The sequence below is a fragment of the Lynx rufus genome, unplaced genomic scaffold (genome assembly GCF_022079265.1).
Source record: "Lynx rufus isolate CCGP_SWC_20201006 ecotype Redwood Valley unplaced genomic scaffold, mLynRuf1.p SCAF_8, whole genome shotgun sequence".
NCBI lineage: Eukaryota > Metazoa > Chordata > Mammalia > Carnivora > Felidae > Lynx > Lynx rufus.
In genome coordinates, this window is record NW_025814896.1 from 22,924,200 (window position 1) to 22,948,322 (window position 24,123).

At 50.2% G+C, this 24,123-nt stretch overlaps 1 protein-coding gene across 5 annotated transcripts in view; it reads right to left on the bottom strand.

Annotated features, from left to right (window-relative positions):
* DLGAP4 (DLG associated protein 4) overlaps nucleotides 1-24,123 on the bottom strand; it is an 86,055-nt gene that overhangs the window by 50,698 nt on the left and 11,234 nt on the right. For 4 of the 5 annotated variants that reach the window (XM_047068081.1, XM_047068080.1, XM_047068082.1 and 1 more), the window contains one exon: nucleotides 23,315-23,555. In XM_047068081.1, coding sequence (XP_046924037.1) covers nucleotides 23,315-23,555 — 241 coding nt within the window. Of the gene's footprint in view, nucleotides 1-14,521; nucleotides 15,356-23,314; nucleotides 23,556-24,123 lie in introns of those variants that run through there. The other variant, XM_047068083.1, reaches the window with a different exon arrangement.

Here is a 24,123-nt window from a genome sequence, read left to right on the forward strand (position 1 = left end):
TGCTAGGATCCTCAAGACTGCAAAAGGAAGTCCATTATCTGTCTCACCGATTTTGGGATGTCCACATGACAGGAAGTATTTGTCCCATTTCTCAGAGGAGGAAGCTGAGGCTGAGAGAGGTGGACAGACTTGGCCCAAATCCCACAGCAAGTAAGTAGTTAAGGAACTGTGCCTGGGTGCTATAATTAAATCCACAGCCTTCCCCGTCCTATTATTCCACCTCCACAAGGGGACTGTGGCTAGGCTCCATGCAGCCACCATGGGCTTTGGAACCAAGGCCACCTGTGTGGAGAAAGCCCTCCCAGGAGATGATCAGTCTTTTAACAACTATGCTGGAACATGAGCACATGAAACTGTGAGTTGCAGTGTGCATTAACTGGGAGAATTAATCACCACCCAAAGACTTAATTATTCAGAGATATTACCCCCTTTCCAATACATTCTCTTAAAATGGGCCTGTGAATGAGGCACCCAGAGTGGTTGAATTCAGAGACAAAGTAGAATGGTGGTTGCCGCCAGGGGCTGGGTGGAGGGAGGAATGGACAGCGGTTGTTTAAGGCATGAAGAATTTCAGTTTTGCAAGATGAAAAGAGTTCTGGAGAAGAATGGTGGTAAAATAATGTGAGTGTACTTAATGACACTGAACTGTACACTTAAAAATAGGGAAGATGGTAAATTGTTATATGCATTTTATCCCAATTTTTTAAAAAGGGGAGGCTAGTGAGGAGTCCACTGAGGAATTCTCTACCAATAAGCCCCAAATATCAACTTGCTGTTTTACACCCCAAATCCAAAAGTCACAAAGTAAAATATTTAAAACACTTATAACATGAGGGCCACCTGGGTGGCTCCATTGGTTGGGTGTCTGACTTTGGCTCAGGTCATGATCTCACGGTTTGTGAGTTCAAGCCCTGCGTCGGGCTCTGTGCTGACAGCTCAGAGTCTGGAGCCTGCTTTGGATTCTGTGTCTCCCTCTCTCTCTCTGCCCCTCCCCGACTTGTGCTCTGTCTCTGTCTCTCAAAAATAAATAAATAAATGTAAAAAAAAATTGAAAAAAACTTATAACATGAATGTTTAAAATTTCAACTTTGAGTTAAATGTGTTTGTGAGAAGGGGCTGATCTATAATCTGCCTACAATCTCCTTCCCGACATTCAAGAAAGGGAAATAAAAAGAAAGAATTCAGGGGCACCTCAGTTGGTTGAGCATCCGATTCTTGATTTTGGGTCAGGTCACGATCCCACAAGCCTGGGATGGAGCCCTGCATCGGCACAGAGCCTGCTTAAGATACTCTCTCTCTCTCTTTCTCTCTCTCTCCCCCCCTCCCTCTGCTCCTGCCCTGCGCCCATGCACACTTCTCTCTTAAAAAAAAAAAAAAAAAAAAAAGAATGAACTATAAATAACATTGTAGAAAATAAGGGGAAAAAGGTCATTCTAATCTCATTGCCTGGACACAATTACTATTATGGCATTCCATACCAAAACTTTTCAAGTTTATTTATTTTGAGAGAGAGAGAGTGGGTGGACACAGATGAAGGGTAGAGAGAGAAGGAGAGAGAGAATCCCAAGCAGGTTCCACGCTGTCAGCGCAGGGCCAGATGCAGAGCTTGAACTTATGAAGCGAACCGTGAGATCATGACCTGAGCTGAAATAAAGAGTTGGATGCTCAACCAACTGAGCCACTCAGGAGCCCCATACGACACTTTTTAACTGTGATCATTTTAGAGTTGCAACCTTGCTAAAAATAGAAACTTCTGCTTTGGCCTTCTTACACAGAAGTAGTGTGGTAGAATAAAAAGAACAGTGAACCAAAACTTCAAATCTTGGGGCACCTGGGTGGCTCAGTCGGTTGAGTGTCCGACTTCGTTCAGGTCATTATCTCAGACTCCATGAGTTCGAGCCCCGCGTCAGGCTCTGTGATGACAGCTCAGAGCCTGGAGCCTGCTTCAGACTCTGTGTCTCCCTCTCTCTCTGCCCCTCCCCTGCTCATCCTCTGTCTCTCTCTGTCTCAAAAATAAAAAAAAAACATTAAAAAATAAATTTAAAAAATTAAAAAAAACCTTCAAATCTTGATTAAGCTGTGTGACTTTGGGCAAGTCACTTAGCCTTTCTGTTGTTATTACCTCTAAAAACAGCAATAACTGCAACCTGCAACAAACTGCCAATAGAAGCAACAAAACCTGTGAACCATGAGGTGGTATGTGAAAGGAAATTAGCAATAAATAGGGAGTGCTGAAGAACCCTTTTCTTGAGGACTTAGGATCAGTATGAAAACCAATCAGAAGGTCAGTATTTGGGAGTTCTTTTTTTTTTTTTTCAACTTTTTTTTTTTTTTTTTTTTTTGGGACAGAGAGAGACAGAGCATGAACGGGGGAGGGGCAGAGAGAGAGGGAGACACAGAATCAGAAACGTGCTCCAGGCTCTGAGCCATCAGCCCAGAGCCTGACGCGGGGCTCGAACTCACGGACCGCGAGATCGTGACCTGGCTGAAGTCGGATGCTTAACCGACTACGCCACCCAGGCGCCCCTGGGAGTTCTGATGTTAATTTAAAAAAACAAAAACAACAACACCTCTTGATTCACTGACACTCTGGCTCCTACAGGGCAAGAAAGTTGTTTGCTTCAGAGCAAACAAGGTCATGGAGACTGATGAGGCCCTGCCTGACCTTGCAGACCATTCCAGATATAACAGAACCTCTCCCTGTTCCCTCAGTATGCTAAACACTTTCCACCTGAGGGTCCTGAGCCCTGCTGTTCCCAATCTGCCCCTGACTGCCTCTTTCCCACTGGTCACCTTCCCTGACGTGCCCTCCCCATCCTCAGTTCCCTCTCAGCACCTATTTGTTTCCTTCAAGGCTCTTTATCACAAGCAGAGAGTATCTTGTATATCTGTCACCTTCTTGGATGGGGATTCCAAGCTGAATGGAAGCTCCTTGAGGAAAGAGACCAAGTCTGAACTGTTCCCTACCCTCCTCTGGCTCACCCCTGGCACTCTGAGCACAAGAATGGCTGACTCTTTGGAAAGAGAGGGGGTGGTTGTTTGGAGGTTGGCTTGTGAGGAGGGAGGAATTGGCTGGGATGAACCCAAACCCTCTTCTAATGAGTGTCTCCATACACTTGCTATGCGCGCCCCCTTTGTGGAAACTGCTGGGGCAGCAGTAGCAGAGGCAGCCTGCTGTTACAGGTGCTGTCAGCCAAGTTCCACTCTTCCTACGCTAGCCCAGGCCAAACTGTCCCCAGGCAGGCAGACACCTGTGGACTGCTACCACACCCCTGTGCAGGGCAACACCATATCATGAAGCGCACGAAGCCTGGGAAGGCAAGAAAGTTCCAGGAGAAGCTGGAACTATCATATCTATTCACAGCACACTCAATAATAGGTCCCAGCAGGAAACTGGTCCAAGGAGTGATGACCCTTCAGAGACAAACCCTGGCTCTGAGTGCCTAGTTGACTCTGATGGCCCTCAGCAGGCATTCTAGCTTGATCTCAGTTCTCCTGACCCTGGGCAGCCAACCCCTGCCATTCCTCCCTAATCCAGAACCCCTTCCTCTCCCCTCCCCACGGCACCCCCAGACTCCAGGGTATCTTCCTCTCAAAATCTCCACCACCTGGATCCTACCCAGCTTTTGAGGTTTTGAAGGTCACCCTCTCTCTAAAGCCTGCCTCAATTCACTCCAGAGTCCCCATCAGAGCGCTGCACTTGGCAGACAAAACTTGATATCCCTCCAAACACCGCATCTAGTCCACCTACATCTTTCCAGGCACGGGACATGGACAGTCTTTAGCTATTTCAAGTCTTCTCTCTCCCCCTGGGTATCAATAACAGCAGCAGCTAACATTTTTTAAGTGGTTCCTCTGTACCAGATACTGTGCTCAGTGCTTTACACACATTCTTTCTCTTGTCCACATGCTGAGACTAATGCCAGGTAATATTATCATCTCTATTTTGCAAATGAAAAAACTGAGGTCTAGAGAGGTTAAGCAACTTGCTCAAGGTCTCACAGCTCTTGGTGGCAGCCCAGGATCTAAACTCCAGCAGTATGTCACTAGAGCCAGGATCTTAACTACAGGTCTGTGAGACTTCTGGGGTGTGGGCTTCTCCCCCAGTGCCTGGCTCAGCCTTAACACAGTTAGGCCTACCTGATCACCTACCATGTGCTCGGCGTGAGCCCTCAGGGAGTGGACTTGAACCAAAATGGCTTTGTGCTTGGGGACCCTGTGATTGTGCAGAGAAGAGAAGTACACTGAAATTGGTATTTGTTGAGCAACAAAATTGATACCATATCTGCTCTGGCAAGGCTGAGAATTTTCTTAGAAAAAGCACAGGAACTTAAGAACCCAGCTAATCTTTGAAATATACAGGCCAACCAAATCAGGTGTTAAGATACTCCCTAGCTTCCAAGGGATCAAAACTGATTCAACTGAACGGCAGAGCTAGAAAGAGCTCCTCCTGCCAAGAAACAAATGGGGAATCTGAAACCCAGAGGGGAGAGGATCTTGCCTGAAGTTACCTAAACACTCGGGAGAAGCCATGGCTCCTGCTCCCCCAACCCCTGTCCTTTCCAAGTTCTTGAGACTGGGACTAGAACCAGGGCAGAAAGGCTTTCGGGCCATCTGGGTCCTTAAGAAGCTGCCAGGAGTTGAGGTAAATACCTGCCCCAAAGTGACCAAAAGTTTAAAAGTTTTCACAGTAGAGACAGGGCCCTAGCTCTTACCTTCAGGGAGAATGGGACTGTTCTGTGGAAGCTGGATTTGGGAAGCCAGGATTTCTTTCCCAGGCCAGCATAAGCCCAGCTCAGCCCTGCTCCAGGACGGGAGTTTAAAAGGTAGTAGCTCCTCACCTGGGGCCACACCCGGGTGAGGCTCTCACCAGGAAACTCGTCGGACTGGCCGTCTCCCAGACAGCACAGGCCAGAACGCCACTGCCTGTCTGTAGCCTGGCGCCTCTCCCAGCTGGGCCCTGCGGCCCCCCCCCCCCCCCCAGGGCCTCCAGAGCAAGAGGGAGAAAAGGCCTGCTCTCCTCCTGTAAGGCCAGCTCGGCCTGGGTCCCCCAGGGCCAGTCCCAGCCTGGGCTGGGTCTGAATGAAGGCAGCTGCTTCCTGCTTTGCCTTTTTCTTTCACTTTGGGTTTTAACCCCAAAGTGAAACTAAAGACTGGGACGATGTGGGAAAGACGGTGAGGGTTAAGGCCTGGGAGGGCTGAACACCTGGGTTCTAATCCGAATAAGGCTGCCCACTCACTGGGACACCTGGGAGGAGACCAACTCCAGGCCTCAGTTTTCCCATTGATAAAATGGGAGGAAGGAACTAGGCTGGTGATTTTAAACTAGTCATTTTAAACTGGAAAAATTATAGAACTTCCCCTTCTTCATCCTACCACTGCTGAAGGCTGAAAGGGAGTAGCAGAAATGCCCTGTGGGGGACTCTAAAGGACCTTCCTGTTGGCTCAGAGGAGGCAAAACTGGCCGCAGCGTGGGGACCTTCCTGGTCTCCCTGACTACCTCTTCCTCACCTGTCACCCAATCACCTTCATCCTGAGCAGGCCCTGGAGTTCCAGCATCCTGGGGCAAATCAAATTCATCCTAGGCATGAGCCTGACTCTGTCCTGGCATAGCAATTGGAGACACCCACCAACAGCTGCCCCAGCCATCTATTAAGACTGATGGTAGCCCACTCAGGACTGGTCCAAACATCAGACTCAGTGACTCCAGGGTGCCTGGCACAGTGTCTAGCTAAGACCACTATAATCTGTTTTATGGGGTTTCCCCACTGGCTGGTTTACCAAATTTTCCCACTAGCCTCGTGACATGAGAAAGGTATGGATGAGCCTCCCCATTTTTCAGATGAAGAAAATTGAGGGTCAGAGAAGGGCAGGGACATAGTGGCCAAGCCTGCACTGGTATTCGGGAGCTCAGTAAATATTTGCTGAATAAATGAGTTCACTGGCCCAGCAGCTGCCAAGCAGGTGCAGCCCAAGCCAGAGAAACACAGGAAGGAGGATACAGTGTGGGAGGGAGGATGCTTCTCCCTGGAGACCAAGTCATAAACAGGTCCCAAGGTACCTACAACAAAATTCCCTCCACCCAATCCTGGCTCCATCTTGTCACCCCTCCAGCCCATTTCTTCCCTTCATTTCTCACTTCCTTCCATCAGCACCTTACTCTGGAAATACCTCATTGGCTGAGGACTACTAGGTGACACTGACCAACCCCCTTCCCCTGTCTGGGCTGAACTGGAAAAGTCTGTTCTCAATCAAGGAAATGAATTTGAATCCAGGGGAGGTAGAGTGCTTTTTAAAAAATACACATTTTCAGAATGCAAAAGAAGGTAATTCAAAAACATCTAGCAGGGGTACCTGTGTGGCTCAGTTGGCTAAGCGTGCAACTTCAGCTCAGGTCATGATCTCACGGTTCATGAGTTCAAGCTCTGCATCAGGCTCTGTGCTGACAGCTCAGAGCCTGGAGCCTACTTTGAATTCTGTGTCTCCCTCTCTCTCTGCCCCTCCTGCACTCACACTCGTGCATTCTCTCTCAAAAGTAAATAAACATTAAAAAAAGTTTTTAAAAAACATCTAGCAAAATTTTAGGTGCATAGACTCTTTACAACAACAATTTCACTTGCAGGAATGGTTCCCACAGCTCCACAGGTATACATACATGTGGGGAAGGGTGCTCGCTGCAGCAATGCTCACAGCAGCAACACTGGAAACAACCTAAATGTCCTTGAGCAGAGGACTGGACAAACAGCTGGTGGTCCATCCACTGACAGACTGTCACATGGTCATGGAAAAGGAGGCCATGGACCTGTGTACATCTACAACATAGTTAGACTTGCGTGAAGAAGACAAAGCACAAAACAGCAGGCTGTAGGCAGAGAATATGCCACCATTTGTGTAATAAAAAAGGATGCTATTGACATAGCTGCCCATATATGAAGAGTATTTCTGGAAGGAAACATCAAGACTGTTCCCAGTGATCACTGAGGAGTGGAGGTGGGAAAGACCCTAATTTTTCATTGGGCACTTTTTTCTACAAAGTTTGAAAGTTTAGCCACATTCACAAATTGCTTTTTCAATAAAAATGTAATTTCTACACATAAAAATAACTCTAGCAAAATGCACCCAGAGAAACCTCTTGTATGTCTCAGGGCCCAGGCATCTGGATTTTGAGGCCTAGCCTCTACTGGTCTAGCCTTGTAGAACAGGTGGTCAGCCTCTGACAGTAGATGGAGGCAGCCTGGACATCATAGGGCTCTGGCAGGGGAAAAATGTCAGACTCATAAAAAACTTGGTCTTAAGGCATAGGGAAGATGTGAATATGGCTTGACTGTGGAACAGGTTCAGCTAAGAGAGAGCTCCTACAGGGAGCAATGGGGAAATTATTATGTAAGGCTGGTAAAACGGGAAGAGGAAGGATTATTTCTTTCAAAATGGGATCCTAGCAAGTCCCTTCCTCTCTAATGCTTGGTTCCCACTCATGGGACCTGAGGGGGCTGGGCCAGAGTCCTTTCTAGGCATGAAATTCTAGGATCTGCCTTTATTTCATCTCATTTAATATTAAAGGAGGCAAGGGAGGGTCCCCAGCTCAGCACATGGCCATAGGGCTCCACACCTGTGCAGACTGTAATCAAATATTTGGAAGCTGGAGAAAATTCAGGCAAGGATGTTGAGTATAGCAGCCCTCGGGCAACTCCCCCACCCCTTGTCCCCCAGGAGAAGGAGCAGATGGCCTTCTGTTGAGATGTCCTTTCTCACCTTCTTGTTAATAATTAAGTCATGACTGAAGACCTCTTTTGTCACTTTTGAAGTTCAGTTTGCAGAAATTTACTGCAAAAAAATTTGGCTTGCTTTTCCACAATGCTCTAGGCTCAGGACTCACAGACTACAACAATCTAGATCTAAGCCACAAGCCCAAATTACAGGGGTCTGCAGTGGAAAGAGTCCAGGGTGCGGGTCAGGAGTGCTGGCGTAAATCCTGGCTAGACCTCCGTGATACTGTGAACTCTGGGAGGTGAGTGACTAAGTCTCTTAAGACTGCTCTGCTTGCCACTGTAGTGACAAGGCCAGCTCGCTGCCTGGCACTCAGCAGGCACTTAAATATTTGTTGAATGAATGAACAGCTCAGCCAGTGAATCCCAGAGTAACCTTGGTCAAGTCACTTTCTGGAAAACAAGGAGAACAAGAATAGTAATGACCTCCCAGAGGTATATAAGATCTACTGAGATAAAGTGGATGAAAGTACTTTGCAAATCAAAAATAGGCTAAACAAATATTAAGGATCCAGAACCAACACGTGGAAAACAAAATAAAAAGAATGAATATACGTATGGATGGTCAAATTTGTGAGAAACCATGGGGCAAATGGTAAAGCATTAATCAAATGAATTACTACAATTGAAAGCGACAGTACAGGCTGCTTGCTCTAGTCCACTGTTCCAATGTCTGAGTATTTTCTCACAAGAGGCTGTGTCTATTCAGAAGCAGAACAAAAATCCCTCATCAAAACCTTTGTCTAGATTTTGGTATGAAAAAGATGGGTGCAGTTACAATCATATCTTGCATATAGTTGGGCTCAGAGAACATTTGCCAAAGTAGACTGGCATATGGGTCCTGGGGGTGTTTACCTCCCAGGGAGGCAAAGAAGAAGGGGAGTGAGCAGAGCACAGAGGATGTGCCTGCCATGTGGTTGCTCTGCCTCATGACCCAAGGTCCAGCTCAGGGGGACACACAGAGGAGGAGAATGATTGGCCAAGCCATCAGTTTCCTAGCTGTGCAGTGGGATCAACCGTTGCTGCCTCCCATGGAAGCCGCTCGGTAAGTACCAGTTCCCTTCTCCTTCTCTCTGCCCAGGAAGTATCCTTGGCTGCAGCCTGCGAAATGGGAACTGGACTCCATCACCTGGCTCTCCAGTGTCAAGAGCAACTTGGGACAAGTCCCCTCCTGTCTTTGTGGGTGGCTGATTTCTCTGGCTGGGCCAGGGAACACCCTCTCTAGTGGCAGCTGGCTGAGAATCCCAATGAACCCGGTCACGGACGAGCCACCGTTGGACTAGACACATATGAAGTCCAACTCTGGAGGCTGCTCACAGCCTGGTGAGTAAAACTGATGATGTGAAGGCCCCTCGCTTCCCTGACTCTCCTACCTTGAAGAAATTCTAAACTGGCACCAGCCCCGACTTTCCAGATCTTTAGAGAGTAAGGGCTTATAGGCTTTAGGGGATGTATTTGTGTGCCCCCAATTCAACAGGCAAGAAGATTCAGATTCCTGGAACCCTGATAGTAAGAGTCTCTTTTCCAAGAAGCAGAGCTGAACTGTGGTAAGAGTCAAGAGTATGCAGACAGTCAGCCCTGGGTCTGAGCCCCATTTTCCTTATCTGTAAAAGGAGGTCGGTAAGTCCCTTTGCCTCCAGCTTGGTGTAAGGATTTTCGACAGCACCCATGGAGGCCCTGGCACAGAGCCTGGTACATTGCAGCTATATAAGCAATTTGCTCAGATTGTTATTTCCTCCCCCAAAGCAGCAACACCCAACATCTTTCCCCCTGGGCCATCAAACCCCCAGACAGGCTCTCTTGAGAGAGCACGACACCCCCTGCTACCCTATATGTCTTTTCCCATCCCATGGGCTCCACCCAAACCTCACCCTCTTCTTTCAGCTGAATGCTTGCAATGCTTCCTCCCTGTCATCATTTTCATTCATTCCAATTCATTCAGCCTGATTCACCTTCTTGGGGAGGGGGGGAGTTGTGCTACCCCTGCTCTAAAATCTTCCATGGCTCCCCAAAGCCTCTGCTTTTCAGCTGATGTCCAATGTTGCCTACAACTTCTTGACCCCTCCCAGATTTTTCATCCAGAGCCCTGATGCAAAACTGGTCTACTCACCCTTTCCCTAAATACATGCTTACCTTCCAGCCTCCGCACCTCTGCCTTTGCACAAACCATTCGCTAGAACGTCAGCCCCACCCTCTGTCTCTGCAAATCCAGCCCCCTTCAAGAGGGCTCTTGTTTCCTCTGGCACACACTCACTTCTTCCTTCCCAAACAATGCTTTTCTTCAGCAGACGCTTAATTACAGACTGTCACACAGTCTCTCATAATTGTAGGCCTTGTCTCCCTTGTCAGACCATAAGTTCCCAAGTGCAGAGGCCCTGTCTGTTCTTTCCCAGCCTCTCAGAGCCCAGCCCAGGGCTGGGAGGACAGAGCCCTGGTCAGAGAGTGCTTTCCAAGCCCATCTGGCTCCAGGCTGAGCCAAGTCTAGCTCCACTTGGGACCATTTCTCCCCCTGTCGTCCTATGAGGAAAATTAACTGCCCAAACCAAACCTCAGTGTTCCCACTCTCCACCGGGTGACCTAGGCCAGCAATACACAGAAATGGTGACCTAGGTGGGCAGGCAGGGCCATGGTTCTTGTCCAGCCCTGGCATGGTCTTATTTTGGGATCCTAGGCACATCCCTGTCCTTACCCTTACCTGGGCCTGCTTCTTCACTGAGAAACAAGAAACAATCTTTCAGCTGTAGAATATGGATATCATTTGTCTTTAAGATAGCCTTGGTTCCCACGAGTGGGTGGGTGAGGAACCAGCTGATTTCAACACAGGTGGAGGGAGGAGAGGCAGCCACAGCCAGGACTGGGAAATCCAGGAATCTGAGAGGTGATGAGACTGCACACCTCATCAGCCTCATTAAACTCCTGTTGATGACAGGATTGCATTCCTGTCTAAGTGTTCAATTCCACAGCCCTCACCCTGGCCAGGTCTGACAGTGTCTGCTGCCAGGGCTAAGCAAGGGAAGGGTAACTTGCTTCTGGAAACAACAAATCCTGCCCAAAACAAAGATGAGGAGGAGCCAGTTTCCTCACCTGTAAAATGAGGATAATAATGGTATCTGCGTCATAGGATTGCTGCAATAATATGGTGAGATGATGCCACAAACCATTTAGCACAGTCCCTGGCACCTGGTAAATGGCACTGTAGCATCAAGTTCCTTATTCTCAAGGGGACTTTACCACAGAAGTTCTTATCCTCACAGCAACCTGTGAGGAAGGGGTTTCCATCCCAACATGACAGAAGAAAACTGAGGTACAAAAACTTGATCAATCCAAGGTCTCGCAGTGGGGGACAAGCCAAGCTGTGATACAAACCCAGGAAACGCTCAGTTCAGCTTTTCCCAGAGCGCAGCCCACACGCTCTCAGCATCAGAGCAGCATCAGGTTTGAACAGCTGACTCCTGCCCCTACCCCTGCCAAAGGAGACTCTCTGGGGAACCCAAACTTTATAAAGCTAAGAGACCTAAATTTTATATATAAGGAAACTGAGGTGCAGAGAGGTGAAGTGACCACTTTTCAGCAACGGCCACTTTTCTACAAGTATGGACCTGGGACAGAATTCACAGTCTGTTTCAGAGACTTCCTGGAGGAGGTGGCAGCATTTGACAATGTGGGCCTCTACGGGAAGAGAGGGCACCACAGGGAGGGTACAGCAAAAATAAAGGCTTGGGGCAGGAAAGGCCAGGCAACAACTGTTCAATGCTGCTCATGCTTCCAGATCCCTGGGGAGCCACCGCTGCAGCCGTTCCCTAAAAGCCCAAAGAGAGACATTCCTGAGCCAATCTGAACTTCTGGGAGGAAAGCCTGCCATGCTGTTGTCTACAACCAGCAAGTCTCTGGCCCTCTGGGTGTGTCTACTTGCTGCTCAGGATGACACAGCCAGGGAAGATGGTGACTCAGTCTCCACCCAGCCTAAAGCCAGTCCTGTTTAAGTTTGAGAAGAGCTCAGGGGCTGAGGAAAAGTCAAGCAAACCTTCCTTGCAGAACAGATACCAGACCCAGAGAAGGAGGCCTGAGGGACAGGCTACGAGGCAGAAGCGATAAATATGGAGCAAAGCTGTGGGAGAAGAAAAGTCAAGAGGGCTAGGCTCAAGCCCACTCTGACACTGCCATGCTGTGGGACCCTGAGCAGGTTCCTGTCCCTCTCTGGGCCCCCTATTCTTCATTCACCTGTGAAGCAGAGAGAACTCCAATGGCTTCTGACTTCCTCCCAGGACTGTTGTGAGAAACAATGGCCAGGAAAGAACCTGACAGATTACACAATGCCTCGCAAAGCAAGTGAGAGATTAAAGGATTACTCCTATTATTTATTACAACAGTCAGGTGCTTTCCTTGTTACCTCAACCTGAACACCAGGGGGAAGGCGGAGGCCTGGGGGTGGGTGGGGAGAGGCTGGGTCTCTGTCTTGTTTCCTCAAAGAAAAAAGTGACCCAGATATTATTGGGAGATAAAAGTTCATTTATTAAGTGCCTATGGTGTACTAGGTGTTTTTTAAACATATAATCTCACTTAATCCTCACCACAATGCTGTAGTGTAAATATCTTGAGTCCAGATGAGGAAACTTGAAGCTCAAAGAAAGTAACCTGCCCAAGATTACAGTCAATGAGTGATGGAGACCAATTAAAACCAGGTGTTTATGACTCTAAAACCCACATTAATTCTACTCTCTGAAACCATCTGTATTAAAGGCAGAACATGCCTGGTATAGAGGCCCAACTCAAGCACTGCCTCCTCCTGGAAGCTCTTCTGAACCCTTTGCCCAGACAGGAGCTCTCTTCTATGAAACCCCACAGCACATGGTCAGCACACATCTTGCAGCATTCGACACCTTCTCCCTCTAGGTCTGTGACCAAGCACACCTTTAACAGGTAAGATGAGATGCAGGCGCAAATAGGTGGCCTTTGAGTTACCTTAGAATCCCCAAATGCTGGAGGTGGAAGCACCAAAAAGCCCATGCCATCCAACCCTTTCATTTTTCAGAAAGAAAAATAGAGAGAGAGACACTTGTCTGAAGTCGCACAGCATCTTACCGCAGCCAGGAACAGAACCTTGGTGTTCTGCCTCACAGAATTTCTTTAGGGATTCTGTGATTTCAGAATCAGCCTTAGGACAAAAGACTATTATTCCCATTTTACAGACAAGGAAACTGAAGCATAGGGGAAAGTGGCCTCCCTGAGAGTAAGATATGGAGACCAGAATCCAGATCCCCTACTTCTAGGCCAAACACCAAGCCCTTCTTCCTCCCCATCACAAGTAGTCTGTATAGTGTGTCAAGCACAGGGCCCAGAGTAAAAAGATCAATGGATGTTGGAAATGGTCATTATACACCAGTGGGCAAGGGACACCAGCCTGACAGTGACCTCTTGAGAGGCAGTGTCACAGAAGAGGACCAGGAGTCCTTGCTCAACCCTCTATAGGTCCCTGTAGGTCTCTGAGACAAGAGTGTTACAACAGCTGATCTCATCTGCTCCAAAGTTCTAAGACATCCTAGGCTCCTTGACAGCAGACTCCTGGTGTCTGTGGGGCCGCTCCCACTTGGGGCCCATGTTCCCCCACTCTGCAGAGAAGCAGGAAAAGCAGCAAAGGCTCACAACTACAAACTGACTCACTTTATTCCCAAGTGCCACTGGCCAAACAGGGCCCACCCTCAAAAAACAATGGGATGGAATATGGAAAATCAAACTGTCTCCCAGCAGACATCCAGCTATGCACACATGCCTACCTTTGCAAACTGACAAAGAGCAACCAGGAATCAGAGCATAAATAAGGGACGGCTTGCTCCCTGCCCTATTGGAAAGGCAGGCGTAATCCTGAATAATCAGGTGGTAATGGAACAAAGGGTAAAGAACTCTGGGTAAGGAGTCTGGGGCTGGATCCCTGTCCTAGCTCTGCCACAAACTAGCTGTGTACCCTAGGCAAGCTGTTTTCCCTCTGGGGGGGGGCTCAGTTTAAAGACAAAGTGACACTTCACAAATCATGTCTACAGATGTTTCATTGATCTTCACGACAACTCAGTGGGGCTAGCACAGTTATTCCCTTTCTACAGATAGAGAAACTGAGGCTTGGAGTGATCAAAGGTCTCACAGCATGAAGTCGGCAGAATCAAGGCCCAGAGTTCTTAGATCACCAAAAGAAATACTCAAGGGTGGTCAGATCAAGAACAACTCCTCTCTCCCGTCATCCTGAGAGTCTCAGCAAGACTAAGGCAGCACAGTCCCTTGTTCACCTGCCCAGTCTGGTGGCCTGCAAAGTTCTGGCCACAAACCCTACAGCCCAGCTGCCTAGAAGACCGCACCCCCCTGCAAAATTTCATTACTCAAGTTGGCAAGAACGCAGCCCCCACCCCCCAGCCGGGTCTAAATAAACGCCCAAGTGATATCACATCCTGCCAGCTCCAAAATAGCCCAGGCCTGCCCACAAGCGATCACAAAGTGCCAGGCCATGCAGGACCAAGCCAATAGGACGTCCAGCCCATGGCACCCTCCACACACTCAAGCAACTCAAAGCAGAAGCCTCAGAGCAGAAGGCCCCCCACTCCCACCTCTGCCAGGAGGCCTGGCCCCTCCCTCCTTGCCCCTTTCTTGGGAGGCCCCAGAGCCTCCTGCCCCAGCGCCAGCCCTAGCCCCAGCACCAACCCCATGGAGCCTCGCCGCGGCCAGCCTGCGGGCGGACTCCGGCCCGACCCGGACACCCCACCACTCACATTGCTTCAAGAGCTCCAGACACAAAGCCATGAGGGCCGGAGGGGGGTCAGAGACCCAGAGACCCGGCAAAGACAGAAAAGGGGAGAGGGAGAGACAAGGGAGCAGAAAGCAGGGAGACAAGGGGCAGAGAAAGCAAAGGGGTCAAGAGCCCTGGGCAAAGGAGCGGGCTCAAAAGGGGGCCTTCAGCGCAAGAGCCACTGAGTGGTGAGGCCACCAAGACAGATGCGGGGGCAGAGGCAGGGAGAGCAAAGCGGAGGACCCCAATCCCCAGAATTGGGGGCCACAGAGTCCTGAGAGAGAACAAGGAGAGACAGACACGGAGACAAACCAAGGGATAGCAGGAAGGGGTGAAGTCTGGGAGCTGGGGAGCTTTTGGGGGGTCCAAAGGAGCACCTAAGGGATGTCGGAGGTCCCAGCGTGTACGGGGGGGGGGGGCACCAAGAGGGAAAACCCCGCGGAAATGAGGGCTAAGAGGAGGGCAAGACCACAGGGATTTGAGGGTACAGACAGAGGGGAGGACCCCTCCAAAGGATGTGCGGGAATCTCAGAGGGGAGGCGTGGGGGAATGAGGGGGGTGTTCTGAAGGAAAGGCCCCCAAAGATGTGGGGACACCGTGAGGGGGAGCCCCGAGGAACGGGACGCTCAGAAAGGGAGGCTCCGAGGGATGAGCGGAGAGCTTTGAGGGGGACCCGAGATCCGGGCGCGAGGGAGGGGCTGTGAGGCACCGCGAGGGCAGAGACAAAGAGACAGCGAGCCGGGGAGAGACAAAGCGGGCGGAGCGGGGAGACGAGCCCGAAGGCTGGCAGCCGGACAGAAGGACGGAAGCGCGAGCGGGCGGGTGGACGAACGGACGGACAAACGGGGAGGAGGGCGGGGGCAGGGCCGGGCGGGGGCGGCGCCCGTCTCCTCGCGGGGCCGCGGCTGCTCCGGGCGGCGCTGGGCGGGCCCCGGGCGTCCGGGCTGAGGAGGCAGCGGCGACGACGTGGACCGGACAGACGGACGGAGTGACGGACGAGGCTGGCGGCAGCTGCGGCCAGCGGCGGGCACTCACCCTCCTCCCTCACGCGGCCCGGCCCGAGGCTCCGGTTTTGTACGCCCGAGGGGCGGGGCCTCCGGGTTAAAGCCCCGCACCAGCCCCGCCCCGCCCCGCCCCACGCGTCAGCCGCGCGCGCGCGCGCCTCCCGGGACTCCAGGGGCGGGCGGGGACGCGCGCAGCCCCCTCGGCACGTGGCCCGGCGCGCAAGCGCGCGGCGCGCTCAGCCAGCCCACGCCCAGGCCCACGGACCGTGAGAGCGAGCGCGCGCCCACGTCGGCACGCGCATGCCTGAGCACCGGGGGCTCCGCCCCTCGAGCCGCCCCGCCAAACCGGTTCCAGCTGGAACGGGACGCATGCTCTGTGCCGGGGGAGGAGCGGTGTGAGTTAACACTAGGTCACTGTGGCGACACCTCGCTGTCACCGGGGGAAACTGAGGGTCACAGCAAGCAGCCTAAGCTGGTCTTCTTAACCCTGCATGGTCAAATTAGACCTCAAGTACTATGGACTCTACGCCCTAAGTGTTTCTAGTTGTCCCCTCCCCTCATCCTCCCTTTGCTGTCCTCATACGGAGTCCTCTAGATTGGGTTCGAATCCCTACTCACCCTTTGGAGGGTTCTGTGACCTTGTATGAGATGCTCTTTCAGTCTCCCTGAGCCTTTGAGTCGTCCTCGGCAAAATAAAACCAGCACACTCAGTGTTTCTTGAAGGGCAAAGCACGGTAGGGGCTGCCCGAATCCCTAAATCACTCCCTTCACGTCTCATGGCCCTCCCAGTTCCCCATTCTCTCCTGCGAGGCCCCCACTCCTTGTTTAGTCCTGGTGTTGAGTCGTTTCCTTACAGCCTCACCCTTCCAGGCTGTACCTGTAGAAGGTCTGCCATCCACAGACCTAACTCCTGTTCCCTGACCTGCCTTGCTGGGTGACTTAGGCAAGGCCTTACCCTCTCTGTGCATCTCTTTAATAAATGTAAAATGGAGAAAAGAATCTTACTGAATAAGATGAAACAGTGTTTCTGATACCACTGTAGCGATTTTTGTACAGAGGCATAATAACAACAAAAGAAAATGAGGGTTATGGAGCCACCTGGATGCCAAACACTGTGCTAAGTAAGCACTTTGAAAGTATTAGCTTACTTTGTCCTACTCACAGTTGCTATGCTACACCTGTGCTATTCACTTAGCATTCATTTTCAAATTGATTTACTTAGAAAATTTCTAGAAGCCCCTGAGGAAGAGCCAGGATCAGTCTTGCTCTACCCTGGCCACAGGGAACCTGCTCCTGCTCCTGCTCCAACTCACCAGGCACCCTCCTGCCTCAGGACCTCTTCTCCCTGCCTGGCATACTTCCTTAGCTTCATCCAAGTCTTTGTTTAACATTTGTTTCTCAACGAGGTCTACCCTAGCTATCCCGTTTCTGCTGCAACAATGCCCTCCCCCAGGCTATTTTCCAATAAACCATACATTTGCGTTATTTATGTTTATTATTTTATCTGCTTCCCCCACCCCAACATAATGTACTCTCCTAGAAAGCAGGGGTTTCTGTTTTGTTTACTGTGGTGTCCCTGGTGGCTAGAGCACAGCCTGGCCCACTGTAGGTGATCAATAAACATCTATCCAATGAAAAAGTGGCTTGATTGCAAGGCTCGTGCCCTTAACCACTACTTAGTAGGGGCTCTAAGGTTCCATTTAAGCACCTTAGTCTTTCTTCCTCTGGAATGACCTCTCTACCCCCAAGGGTGTAAGAAATGCCCCTTGTTCAAGAATCTCAATCCTGGGCTTTATGGCCTGTCGACCAGTCCTTAATCCCAGTCACTATTTCCCCCCAGAAGGCTCAATGGGTCTGCCTAAAAACGGGATTTAGAAGGGTGATGATCTGTGCACTGAACACACAGTAGGTACTTGGTTAACCAGGACTGTCCTGGACCAAGGCTTGGTAGAGTCCTGGGAAGAAGCCTGCCTTCTGCTCAGTGTCTCCTGTGCAGAGGTACAGCAACAGGGAATTCTGACCTCTTATCACCACTCCAGGAAAGCCTCCTGGATCCTCTTATTATTCTCTCACCCTATGGCCCCTGCCCAGGCCTCACTGCCTTGCCTGGACCTCCAAACCATCCTGCACAGCTTGCCACATAATTCTCCCTGAAACTCTTGTAACCATGCCACATCTCTTTACCAGGCCCCCTGGATGGCTCACCCACTCACAGGATAATGGGAAACTCAAGGCTTAGGAGTCAGGCAGACCCAGGTGAGAAATAGCTCCTTGACCTACTAAGTGGGTGACCTTGACTTGACTCACCTTCTCTAGGCTGCAGTTTCTTTGAAAGAGGTCTGCACATGTGTATATGTATGTGAGGTCAAACTGGGTTAACTTAGGAATGTCAGATATGTGTAACTATTCTGGCCACAGCAGACATCACCAATTGATGGTGGTGCCACTCTTCTCTGCTTAACTAAATCTCAGTCCTGGGCTCCAGGGATCAGAGATGACACAGCAGTTGAAGTCTGTTTGCAATCTCTGGACATGATGGTCTTTGAGGTTCCTCTCAGCCTTGACACTCTGGGAACTGGAGTGTCCAATCTGACAGGAGCCTGTAGTATAATAACCAGAGATTATGGAGGGCTAGGCCTGGCATATGGCTTCAGGGGGACAAGGCTGACTGGAGGGTTGACTGCTTACTGGAATTTTGTCAGCCTCCCTTCCTCTATCTGTGGAGGAGGGAGTGAATCAGAGGAGAAACTGGGAATGTTCTAGGGGAGACAGCAGGGGACAAAGAAGGGTGTCAGAGGATGACTTGGATGGGAGATATTCAGGCAGGGAGAGGGGTCTCCAAACCCAAGACCCACAACATTGATGGAGAATTTGAGGCACAGGGAGGGGCCAGAACCCACCCAGAGTGACACAGGAGAGAGGAAACTAGAACTCAGGGCTCTGAGCAAGGAGCAAGGGTATATTCCAGGCTAGGAAACTATCCAATTCAGCCGAGAGCTTCAAGTGCTGACAGGAAGTACCTCCAAGCATGTGTATCTGGTGTGTGTGTGTGTGTGTGTGTGTACGTGTGTACACATGCATGTGGAAATGTGCAGGTGCAGAGAATGCAGTTGGTAGGAGCTGGGGGTAGGGTGGTGGGGTGGAGGTGGGGGGGGGTGCCTGGGTGATGCCAAGCCTCCTTTGTGGTTCAGAGGGAGTGGGAGAGACACAGAAGGGGAGGCTAGGGAGGGAAGAGGGCCAGAAACTGGGAGGGGAGGAAGTGGGGGCCATAGGGAGGGAACAGGGCTGAAGGAGGCAAACCAAAGGCTAAGATGAGAAGAGGGGGGTGGAGAGCAGGGGAAACAGGAAGAAAGGGATGGAGAAAGGGAGGGAGGAGAGGAGAATGAGCACTAATGGAAGCTGGGCAGAGGAAGAGAAGAGAGGAAGTGGGAGGAAGAATTTTCTTTGTTCTTTCTTCTCTTTCCCAGAGGGTGAGAGGAGGCAAGAGGGGCCATGACTGAGGGGGTGATGGCACCCCTGTGGCCCCTTCCAGGTAGGTCCTTTGGCTGAGAGGGGCACGTGTGTATATATAGCCAAGCTGCTGCTTCCCCTCCCATCCTAGCTGGAGTTGACCCTGCCTGCCAGTCACCTGCCAGAGCTATTTCTGGAATGTGGAATCTGGGTCAGAAAGGGGGAGGGAGGGTGAGAGGGGGTGGTGGCAGCGGTACTGGCAGCTGGGAAGCTGGCGAGCTCTAAGTGGGTGGGTGGGTGGGCAGCTCCATGTTCTGCCTAAGGCCAGTCCTCCCCTTCCAGGCTCTCACTGCCTCAATAACCACTCCTCACCCATATCCTCCTACTTTCTTGCATATGGCCTGAGTACATACATGCCCATGAGAGAGTGACAAAGAACTTTCAACCCCTCAGCAGCTTGGGGGCTCAGCACAGCCGTGGTGGGGGGGGGGGTGTGTGTGTGCGCATGATCAGAATTCTCACTTCCTGGGAGGAGGCAGCCTTCTGAGCAGGGGTGACCCCTGTGGGGAAACAATGGCTGAATGAGGGTGGGCCTGTGTGTTGGTGTTAGTGTGGGTCTATGTGGAGGAAGGGCATTATGGGCAAGATTGCCAAGGTCTACTGATTAAGGATGCCACATATATAAGGGGGGTGCTGTTTACAACACAGACATAATTGAATTATATACTTATTATGACAAAATTGTGGCAGATGGCAGTAAAAGACCTTATTCTTGTAAAAATTGTGCATCATGACAATTTTTCAGCATACGGCAATTAAGTGTCTGGAGGGGAGTGCCTTTTCCTAACCCGGCACAAAGATACCATATGGACCAGCTGCAGCTCTGGGCACAGGCTTGAAAATCTGGTGGCTTTGGTTTTCCCTGTGAGGCAGGTGATTTTACCTGCTGAGCATAAGGGGAATCAGAGGGTGGAGGAGAGACGAGCAAGTATATAGTGGTCACTGTGGAGACCTGAGGGAAGGCTGACCAGGGATATGTCAGGGGTGAATTTTTCTTATGGCTCCAATCTGCTAGAGGCACGACTTCCTCACAGGTGTGGAGGTGGTATGAGTCTTGCAGACATATATGTCTGTGAGTGCGTATATGCAGGTATATGTAGAGATCAAGTGTATATATGCTTGATCTCAGATACATCTGAGAGTATCAGTGTGCATGTGTGTTTATAATTTTTTAAATCCTATATAGCTCTGAGGGTATACAACTTCCTGTACGTCTACAAAAGGAGGTTCACGTGGGCACATAGGTCTGGGTAGGTGTGAGATGTTGCTACGTGATACTTTCTTAAGTGTCTTGGTTTGGACTAAAGCCCCCAAACTAGGAATAATTGGAGTTTCACATCCCTACATTTAAAGCCAGATGTGCCAGGTGTTGGATCAACCGTACAAGATAGACTGGTCGGAGGGTCGGGGGAGCTGTGGCTGATTGAATTTTTGGCCTCTTTTAAACATTTTTTAAATGTTTATTTATTTTTGAGAGAGAGACAGCCAGAGCATGAGCAGGGGAGGGACAGAGAGAGGGAGACACAGGATATGAAGCAGGCTCCAGGTTCTGAGCTGTCAGCACAGAGCCTAATGTGGGGCTCGAACTCACACACCACAAGATAACGATCTGAGCCAAAGTCAGACGCTTAACTGACTAAGCCACCCAGGCACCCCCCTCTTTTTCTTTTTAGATTCTAGGTTAAACAATCAAGAGAAGCCACATCCAGACCTGACATAAATCATGAGATCCTGCTGTTATGACTGGATGAGACTTTGGGAGTCTTGGGGATAAGTGTATTTTCTATGTGAGAGGGACATGAATAAATGTAGTCAAGAGAGTGGACTATAGTAGATTCAATTATTGACCCTAATTTTTCACCCCTCCCTGTATCCGCACCATTGCCATAAAAATACAGTTCCTTACACGAAAGTAGGAGGGTACCTCGCTGTCTCCTTTGAGCTTAGTCATATGACTACCTTTAGCCAACAGAATTTCAGTAGATAGCACACCAACAGGGGCCTTGAAATGTGCTAATTAGTTAAGCTTGCTCTCTTATGCTTCTGCCATCACTATGAGAAGAACATGCCCTGGCTGGGCCACCAATGCCAGGAGGATCCCTTTGGTTCTATGAGGAGGATGAGAGAGATGTGGAATAGGTCTGTTCCAGCTGACCCCCACAAATTTGGGAGCAAGAAATAAGTGTTAATTGTTGCATTACACTAATTTTGTGGTTGTTTGTTATGCAGAACTATTGTAGAAATAGCTGCTCGATGCAGGGACCCAAACAGTTCTGGGACATGTAGTCCATGACCCATCCTTAGTCCATTCGTGAGACATTGGGTTTGCAGAAGATTTGGGACTGAGGGTCTATTTGAAAAAAATTGCCGGTGTGCTATGTGTCCCCCCAGGCCCACCTGATGCTTAGAGAACTTCTCATGGGCCTGATGATATGGGGAATCTGACCCCTTACCTGAGGTTCCTATGGGACTGTAGCAGAGTACCTGGGAGAGCATGGCAGGGATCCCTTGGATTTGGAGGCTCTAGAACGTGGGCCTCAGCATCTGCTAGGAGACCTCTGAAATGGAGAGACTGGTATGGTTACCAATGACAGCAGGTCTAGAAGAAAGGCCGTAGCAGATAAGCCCATACTTTCTGAGTCCCACATGGCAAGAGCCTCATTTTCACACAGATAAAGTGGGAGTCAAGGAAGAAAGTACGGCTGGAGTTGTCATCAGAGGACTTTGCCCAAGATGACTGCCTGGCAGGGCCAGGTACCCTAACAAAGAGAAGTTGAGTGAGGGGGAGGGGGACCAGCAGCTGGAGACACTAAGGGGGAATAAGCAGCAGTGGGCTGGAGGGGGACTGCCCATGTCAGGAAAGGAGGCACCACGAGGGCCCTGCAGGACAGAAGAAACTCCAGAAGCACGACTTAGCAGAAAGAGCCAGCATATCGCATCTGTTATATAGAAAGTCCTGACACCAGACAACACCCGCACTTAGCTACCTTCCTGTCCCACCTGGAGGGACCAGAAACAGCCACTAGTGAACAAGGAACAGAGAAGACACTAACCACCATACCCAGCTCCCTACCATGGGCTTCGTAGCCTGAGTTAGGCTCTACCTGCAGAAGCATAAGATCTGAGGTTGATAAGACTGAAGGCTTGCAGTGAGTCCAGACTGGACTTTTAATACCTAAAAATGAGACTATTCCTTAAAGTCTAAAAGTGACTGAGAAAATCTCAGGGATCTGCCCAGATATCACCCAGGGTTTGAAAGGCAATAGTGAAACAAAGTAGTTTCTGGCTCTGCCCCCTGCAAAGACCAGTTCATTCACTCAGTAAACTCATTTTCTGTACATAGAACAGCCATAGGATTCAAGTTCATTTATTTATATCAAATACCAATTGAGCACTCGAAACATGTCTCTTTTCCTACAACAATCCAGTCCCAACTGCTTTTGATTGCCAAGAAAGTCAGAGTCAAGCCTGAGAACCAGCAATAATAGCTCCCACCATGTGCAAGGCTGCCTGAACACTCCCTACATACAGTCTTATTTCGTCTCCCCAGGAGCTCTCTGGGGTCTGGCTTATGCTTCAATTTATAGATGAGGAACCTGAGACTGTGGAAGGAAAACTAGCTAGCCAGAGTAGGATCAAAGCTCTCTATACTAAACCAGAAATTGTTTATGATTTTCTTTGGTTTTGATTTTCACGGCTTGCTCTGTGACACAGAGTTCCCTTTTTCTCTGATCAGGCATGGACTGTCTCCAGAGGACTTAGAACAGGTATCAGGAAGGACAGGTTGTCTCTGTGACTATGAGAGAAACTTACAAACTCACCCCTCTGAGAAGGCTCCATGCAGATGCCATCCTCTTGCCTGTAGGTTCTAACCCTCCAGATAGGTTCACCTATTGTCTACGGAGCTAATCCAAACAGGGAGGCAGGGCTGCAGTAAGCCCTGCCCACCAGCAGGTGGCTGCTCTGAGCCAGGGTCTGGACAGTCCCTAATATCCAAGTATCCCAAAGCAGGAGCCCTCTGTGACTCCCTCACCCTACTGCCGGTGATGACATCTGCCTCTGTGACCTCCATTTGACCTCAAATTTGCCAGCTTGTGGGAAGTTCAGTCTCAAGGCCTCTTGCTTTTGCTCCTAACCATCCCTCCAGCCCTGGCTAGCCCACCATAGATTCTTCCCAGGCATTCCCCGCATCTGATCTACCAGGAATTGTCCTCAGGTCCCCGTGTGAGAAACAAAAAGAACCCCCTCATCTCAGTACTCACTCGGAAGCGTGCGACTGTTGCTGAGGCTGCCAGTGCTGGGCGGGGGGGAAAGAGACTGAAGGGAGACACTGTCCTCCTCCTGCGAGCAGCCCGCCTGGATGGCCCGCAGGTAGCTGTGGCTGCGGGAGCGAAAGTAGCTGGGCAGCGGCAAGTCCAGTGCCTCCGCTGCTGCAGACTCTGCTTCACTGCAGGCCGACTCGCAGGCTGCCTCATACTGGTCGCTCAGATCTGCCTCCCGTACCTATCCGGGCAAAGGCGGGCGTCAGGGGTCAGCAGTGCCCATTCTGGAGGGACTGGGCACTTGGTGGATGACTCAGCTTCAGGGCTGGAGAGTCTGTGGGGCCTCAAGTCAGCCCACCCTTTCCTCCCATGTCACTCAAGGTACTGGGTGGGCAGATGGAACCCTTAAGAAATATATACAGCCCCTGTCACTTCTCTGGACCTCAATTTTCCCATGTCTACAATGCAGGAGAAACTTAATAGATCTTGTGTGTCCATACTGATCAATTGATAGGTTTTGAGGTCACATCTGAATTCAGCCAGAAAGAAGGCTATAATCAACTAGTAATGTCTACCTTGAATGCTGGAATGGGAAGTGGCAGTAGATGTGCTAGATATTTACCATCTTATGGTCCAATCCCTTTATTTTCACAAGGAAACTGAGGGCTAGTGAGGGGAAGATACTTTCCAGGTGTACCCAATGAGGAAGTGGCTGAATCAATACTCTAAATGTGAATTTAAGGAAGATTAATGTAGCCCTGCGGTACAGAATGAATGTTGGGAAGGGAGTCTGGAATGGAGGCAGAGGC